Below are 8,028 nucleotides of genomic sequence, written 5' to 3' on the forward strand. Positions count from 1 at the left end.
CTTTTTTATATAATATTATATTTAAAAAAAGAACATAAAGGCATATGATTGCACGTGGGTGTGTACCTTGAACTCAACAAGTTTTAGTCTCTTTCTTACTTCTTTAATAGAAGGGTAAGTTTGTAATCTTTAATATATCCAAAAGCTGTTTTATGGTAGAATAAGAAAAATATTTTATAATGTGGTAGAATATAAAAGTGTTTAGCAAAATGTGGTAGTCTTGACTAAATTCCCTTAATTTAAAACTAGATTTTAAGCTGCAGTACATGAGAGATCGATATTTTAATTTTTTAATTATTTAAATTTTATGTGGTAAGTTGTGTTTGTTTGTGACAATGTTTTTTTGACGTTTTTCATATAAATTTGAATACTGATTAAAATTTCCCTAATCTTTAGATTATTATTATATGGTAATAAATATATGGTGTAGTAATGCAATTATAACAAAATAGAGTGGATTGTAAGTAAAATTAGCATATCTCTTATATTAAATTTTCTACTTATTTACATTAACATGCCATTATATTTTCAAAAAAAAATAACTGAATGATAATTAGATATGTCATCATTTTACACAAATTTAAATATCAAATAATAAAACTAATTAAATAATTACATACTTTTAAAAGGCAAAATATCACTAAAATATGCTTACAAATATATAAGTCAAAGTTTATATTTTTCTTAAAATTAATATAAGTAAAATATTCTAAAAAGACTATAAAAACATATCAATTAATATAAATTTAATAAAATAAAAAATATATACCTTATTAAACATATAACTTATTAACGAAATTATATAAAAACGAAATGTTGTTTTCTCTGTTAGTATTATTACCATAATAATTTAAATAACAAGCTTTCAATGCTAGTTTCTACTTTGGTCGGTCTTTATTGAATAATAGCTAGGTCCTAGTTCTGAAAAAGAAAAAAAAAACTAGGTCCTAGTTAGGATTTGGTGCCACCTATTCCCGTTTAGTCTTGGACTTTGTTTAACAAATTAAACCATACATGCATATTTATATATGCATAGATTGAAGAACTTGATGAAGCAACGATCTTTTTAAAAACTATTTTGAAAGCAAAGATGAGTTTGAAGGAGAAGAAGATTACTTCTTTAATTATCTGTTTCCTTCTGTTGCTTCTTCTTCCAATCGTCTTTTCTAAGCCGACAAGAAACTTAGATGGAACAGGTACTGCAAGAGCTTTAACGGTGCAACAAATAAGAAATAAACATGGAACTAGAGAGGTGATACTGGATAATGGGATCATCAGAGTTAGTTTCTCGAGTCCTCAAGGACTTATAACTGGCATCAAATACAACGGAGTCGATAATGTTCTCAGTCCACATCAACGAGCTCGAGGGTACTGGGACATAACATGGCAAGGAGGCTTGGATAGAATCGAAGGAACTAAATTTAAAATCATAACTCAAAACCAAGAACAAGTGGAGATTTCTTTCTCTAGAACATGGGAGAGTGGTTCTCGTTCTCGTTCTCATCACCATATTCCACTAACCGTAGACAAGAGGTATATTATACGTAAAAATACTTCAGGAATCTACGCATACGGAATCTTCGAGAGACTTCCCGAATGGCCAGAATTTGATATGGGTCAAGTTCGAATAGTCTTCAAACTCGACCAAGATAAGTTTCATTACATGGCGGTCGCGGATGAAATACAAAGAGAGATGCCAACGGACGGAGACCGCGATATCCATCGTGGTCATGCTAAGGCTCTTGGTTATAAAGAGGCTGTGCAACTGACTCATCCTCATAACCCCATGTTCAAAAACCAAGTTGATGATAAGTACCAATTATTACGGAGAATCAAATCACCTAACTCCTTTGATTACGCTACTCAATCACTCTCCTTAATCTCTCTCGTTTACTCTGTAGAATATTGACTTACTATAGTTAGCCTACCTACTCTTGTATATATTGTCTCTGTAACACTCATCAATAGATAACATATTCAGCTCTTACATGGTATCAGAGCAACACGATCCATAACCCTAATATATCAAAAGCAAAATTTTTCTTTCTTTTTCGCCGTCATGGCTGCTCCTCAAAATCTCCCCCCCACAGACACCATCACCGCAAACAATCAGACTCTTCTAAATCTTAATATGACTAATGTCACCAAGCTTACACCCACAAATTACCTCATGTGGAAACTACAAGTTCATGCCCTTGTTGATGGTCATGGTCTTGTTGGTCACCTTGATGGTTCCACGGTGGCTCCGTCTGTTAATGTCACCGTCAACAACGCTACTACTCCAAATCCCGACTCTGTTACATGGCAACGTCAAGACAAGCTCATTATAGTGCTCTTCTTGGGTCGATGTCTCTTGCTGTCCAACCGATTCTATCCCGTACCACCACTGCTGCTGAGATCTGGACTACCCTTGCCGCCACCTACGCCAAACCAAGCTGGGGTCATATTAAACAATTGCGTGATCAACTAAAACACTGGACGAAAGGCAGCAAGACGATCGATGAGTTTCTCCAAGGTTTCACCACTCGGTTTGATACTCTTGCTACTCTTGGCAAACCTGTTGCACATGAAGAACAGGTTGACTATATTCTTGAAGGGCTTCCTGATGAGTATCGCCCTATCGTTGATCAGATTGAAGGACGAGATATTCCTCCCACCATAACCTACATCCATGAACGCCTTCTTAATCAAGAGGCAAAGATCTTGTCAAAAGTTGCCTCCTCTCCGTTTCCTGCTTCGGCTCATGTTGCCACTCACCGCAACAATTCTTCTCACCGTGGTGGTCACTCCAACAATGGGAAGAAGCACTACAACAACAACAACAATAACACTTCCAACCATCAATCCTCCCAAATGGTCCACTCTGATGCATCTCATGGACACAAGCCTTACTTGGGACGATGTCAAATCTGCAACACACAAGGTCATAGCGCCCGGTGGTGTCCACAGTTTTGCTCTCCCTCGCAGCATTCAAACCAGACTAGTCCTTTTCGACCGTGGCAGCCCCGTGCTAATCTTGCTATGGGCTCTTCCTATGATCCGAATCAGTGGCTCCTTGACAGTGGTGCGACACACCATATGACATCTGATCTCAGCTCAATGTCACTCCATGAACCGTATACTGGTGGTGATGATGTTGTTGTTGCTAATGGGTCTCCAATACCCATTACTCATATTGGTTCTAAGCTTCTTCCCTCTCAGATTCGTGATCTTAAATTACACAAAGTTTTATGTGTTCCTGATATTCATCGCAATCTTATCTCGGTCTATCGATTATGTAACACTAATCATGTCTCCGTTGAATTCTTTCCTACGTTCTTCCAGGTGAAGGATCTGGCAACGGGGGTTCCACTTCTACAAGGCAAGAACAGCAATGATCTCTATGTTTGGCCGATATCTTCATCGCAAATCAAGGCTCTTTCCACTTATACTCTTTCCAAAGCTTCTCTTCCAGTATGGCACTCCCGTCTTGGACATCCCTCTGCATCAGTTTTAAACACTATGATTTCTTCTTTTACTCTACCAGTTGCAAGTTCTACTTCTAAACAATTTTCATGCTCCGATTGTCTTCTTAATAAGAGTCACAAACTACCATTTTCTCAAAACACCATTGTCTCAACACATCCTCTCCAATATCTATACTCCGATGTATGGACATCGCCAATTCACTCACACGACAACTACAAGTATTACCTCATACTTGTTGATCATTTCACACGTTATACGTGGCTGTATCCAATGAAACGGAAATCTGATGTCAAAAACATTTTTATTGCCTACAAATCGTTGGTTGAAAATCGGTTCCAGCAGAAACTTGGTACCTTGTTCTCAGATAATGGTGGTGAATTTTTGGCTCTCCGTGAATATCTTGCAACCAATGGCATCTCCCATTTGACGTCTCCTCCGCATACCCCTGAGCATAATGGAATCTCGGAAAGGAAGCATCGTCATGTTGTAGAAACGGCTCTCACACTCCTATCCACTGCTTCTATTCCCATGGTGTACTGGCCTTATGCTTTTCAAACAGCGGTGTATCTTATCAATCGGTTATTCACACCGGTTCTCTCCAATCAATCGCCATTCTACAAGTTGTTTGGGACACATCCAAAATACGACAAGCTGAAGATCTTTGGTTGCCTTTGCTTTCCGTGGCTTCAACCATATGCCCAACATAAACTTGACAGTCGGTCCAAGCAATGTGTCTTCTTAGGCTACTCACTGACGCAAAGTGCATATTATTGCCTGCACGTTCCTACTGGTCGGATTTATACATCGCGACATGTTCGATTTGATGAGGGACGCTTTCCTTTTGCTGAAACCGGTAATCGACCACCTGCTGATGAAGACGGTTCTCTGCTAGTATCCAGTTCGATGCCCACGGTAGTCCGTCTCTCGCCGTCGCCAACAAGTGGAATCCCCGGAACCGAACTTCACCCTGCTCCGTCACTTCCTGCGTCGCCACAGGTATTGCCTTCCTCATCTTCGAACTCTTCTTCTTCTTCCTCTCCAATTTCTGAGCCCACTGCTCCAAATACACATGGGCCTAACACCTCGGCCCAGCAAACTCAATCTTCCACTGAGCCCACTGCTCACACCAATAATGATCCGACTCCCACGGATCAGACCGAACCTTCCTCCACCTCCGTAAACCAAGAGTCTCGTGACTCGTCCCCTGCAACTACGTGAATTACACCTTCCCCACAACCACAAAATCCTCCACCTCGTCAACCACCTGCAAATATCCACAAAATGCAAACTCGAGCCAAAAATAACATCACAAAGCCAAAAACCAAATTGAATCTCCATGTTGCAGGTACATGACAGTCACGCGAACCGTCAACTGCTACACAAGCTTTGAAAGATGAGAGGTGGCGTCGCTCGATGTCTGTTGAGTATAATGCCCAACGTCTCCATCAAACATGGGATTTAGTTCCTCCCAATCCCACGCAGAATGTCATTGGTTGTCGATGGGTGTTTACCACCAAGTACCATCCTAATGGAGATTTGAATCAATACAAGTCACGATTGGTTGCTAAGGGGTTTCATCAGAAATATGGGGTTGATTATGCAGAAACGTTTAGTCCAGTCATTAAATCAACAACAATACGGTTAGTACTTGAAGTGGCGGTTGCTTGTTCTTGGCCAATCAAACAATTGGATGTTAATATTGCGTTTTTACAAGGAGAATTAACAGAGGAGGTGTATATGGCTCAACCCCAAGGATTTGTTGACAAGGATCACCCTGATTACGTTTGCCGGCTGAAGAAACCAATCTACGGTCTCAAGCAAGCTCCACGTGCCTGGTATCTTTCTCTCAAACAACATCTTCTTCACAATGGTTTTACGAATTCTCTAGCCGATACTTCTCTATTCATTCACCGGACTGCCACGACGTTTACTTATGTACTTGTATATGTCGACGACATTCTGGTCACTGGGAACGACCCCAAGCTTGTTGACCATGTGCTCCATGCCTTTGCTACTCGCTTCTCTATTAAGGATCCCACTGATCTTAGCTATTTTTTGGGTATAGAGGCCACAAGGTCTAAGGCTGGTTTACATCTAATGCAACGGAAATATATTGTTGATCTCCTAGCAACACATAACATGTCTGATGCCAATCCTGTAGCTACACCGCTTCCCGTTTCCCCAAAGCTTACTCTCCATGGTGGAACACCTCTTCATGATGCCAAACAATATCGTTCAGTTGTTGGAAGTCTGCAATATCTTTCGTTCACGCGTCCTGATATTGCTTATGTGGTGAATCGTTTATCACAGTTTATGCATCGGCCTACAGACGCACATTGGCAAGCTGCGAAACGGGTCTTAAGATATCTTGCTGGGACTCTCACCCATGGTATTTTCTTTCATTCCAACTCTGCGATCTCTCTACAAGCATATTCAGATGCGGATTGGGCTGGTGATATAGAAGATTTCGTGTCTACCAATGCTTTTGTTATCTACTTAGGACGTAATCCCATCTCTTGGTCCTCTAAGAAGCAACGTGGTGTAGCTCGGTCTTCCACAGAAGCAGAATATCGTGCTGTAGCTAATACAGCCTCTGAAGTTCGCTGGTTATGCTCTCTCCTTACCGAGCTTGGTGTCACATTACCTGCTGCTCCAGTAATCTTTTGCGATAATATCGGTGCCACATATCTATGTGCCAACCTCGTTTTTCACTCTAGAATGAAGCATCTTGCTTTGGACTACCATTTTATTCGACAACAGATTCAGGCTGGTATACTACGAGTCTTACATGTTTCCACGCAAGATCAACTTGCTGATGCCCTCACCAATCCACTGCCGAGACCGGGTTTCCAACGAGCATGTCACAAGATTGGAGTTCGAAGTCTCTCTCCATCTTGAGGGGGCATATTACGGAGAATCAAATCACCTAACTCCTTTGATTACGCTACTCAATCACTCTCCTTAATCTCTCTCATTTACTCTGTAGAATATTGACTTACTATAGTTAGCCTACCTACTCTTGTATATATTGTCTCTGTAACACTCATCAATAGATAACATATTCAGCTCTTACACCAATACTCATGTGAGATCAAAGACAACAAGGTGCATGGTTGGATCTCAACTAAATCCCACGTTGGCTTTTGGATTATCTCACCTAGTGGTGAATACCGCTCTGGTGGACCGGTCAAACAGGAGCTCACATCCCACACCGGTCCAACGGCCATCGCGAGCTTTATAAGCGGGCATTATCTCGGTACGGACATGGATGTGCATTATGGTGAAGCGTGGAAAAAAGTCTTAGGACCTGTTTTTATCTACTTGAACTCCGGAGATGATTTGCTACTTGAACTCAGTTAGATGAATCAGTTGAATGATTTTTTAAAAACTCATCCAAAAAAAGTTAAAAAACTAACTGAGTCTCATTTGTGCAGTTAGATGGAGCTGATTCAGCCAAAATTTGAAATTGTCAAAAATACCCTGAAGAAAATCAAAGAATTACATCAACCCAAAAATATCTTATTTACTTATTTCTTCTTCTTCTCCTCTCTCCTTCGACGAAACAAAGCTTCAACAAAGCTTTGTTCTCTTAGAATCTCTTCATCGTTTTATTGTCTCTCTCGTTCATCATCGCTTCATCGTTTTGGTAAGTTCTCAATAACAGCTCTGAGACTCTAACAGCTCCGATCATCTCAGATTTTTGGTGTTTGATCGAACTCTGTGTAACATTTGTTGTTTGCTATACTTAATTTTTGATTCTGCATCGATTCCTTTGATTTCAGCTGGTGGGTTTGAATAGTTAGAAGTATTTGTACTGCTATTACTAGTTATATTGTGTATTTGTACTGCATCGATTCCTTTGATTTCAGCTGGTGGGTTTGAATAGTTAGAAGTATTTGTACTGCTATTACTAGTTATATTGTGTATTTGTACTGCATCGATTCCTTTGATTTCAGCTGGTGGGTTTGAATAGTTAGAAGTATTTGTACTGCTATTACTAGTTATATTGTGTATTTGTACTGCATCGATTCCTTTGATTTCAGCTGGTGGGTTTGAATAGTTAGAAGTATTTGTACTGCTATTACTAGTTATATTGTGTATTTGTACTGCATCGATTCCTTTGATTTCAGCTGGTGGGTTTGAATAGTTAGAAGTATTTGTACTGCTATTACTAGTTATATTGTGTATTTGTACTGCATCGATTCCTTTATGTAGTGAATACATCAGTGAGTTGAGTCTCATTGTGTAATCTTCAGGGTGTTGGTTGGTTGCTTATTTAGAAGGTTTGTTTGATGTTCGTGTTTGCAAATAGGATTTGGGATTGTCACTTAGCTTAAAGATTTACAAACTTGATTGATGTGTTGTCTTATCCTATGGTTTTGCAGTGTATTGTTGTTAGAGGAGAAAGGGTATAAAGTCAAGTGAAACAGGTTGATTATTTGGTTTTGGTTTTCTTTGGTTACAGAACTCGGATTTTGGGTCTGAAACATGTTCTGAAAACTTGAGAGCAAGATCTTTCTATTGATATAAAGATAGTCTTCTGGGTCCATTTGGTTTGAT

The 8,028-nt window shown here is 39.7% G+C and overlaps 1 protein-coding gene across 1 annotated transcript in view; it reads left to right on the top strand.

Moving 5' to 3' along the window:
• LOC109132906 overlaps positions 1,091-8,028 on the top strand; it is an 8,520-nt gene continuing 1,582 nt past the window's right edge. Inside the window, exons 1-2 of the mRNA XM_019245370.1 lie at positions 1,091-1,814; positions 6,542-6,823. Of these exons, the coding sequence (XP_019100915.1) occupies positions 1,091-1,814; positions 6,542-6,823 (1,006 nt within the window). The remainder of the gene's footprint in view (positions 1,815-6,541; positions 6,824-8,028) is intronic.

This window comes from Camelina sativa, chromosome 5, assembly GCF_000633955.1.
Source record: "Camelina sativa cultivar DH55 chromosome 5, Cs, whole genome shotgun sequence".
Classification (NCBI taxonomy): Eukaryota; Viridiplantae; Streptophyta; class Magnoliopsida; order Brassicales; family Brassicaceae; genus Camelina; species Camelina sativa.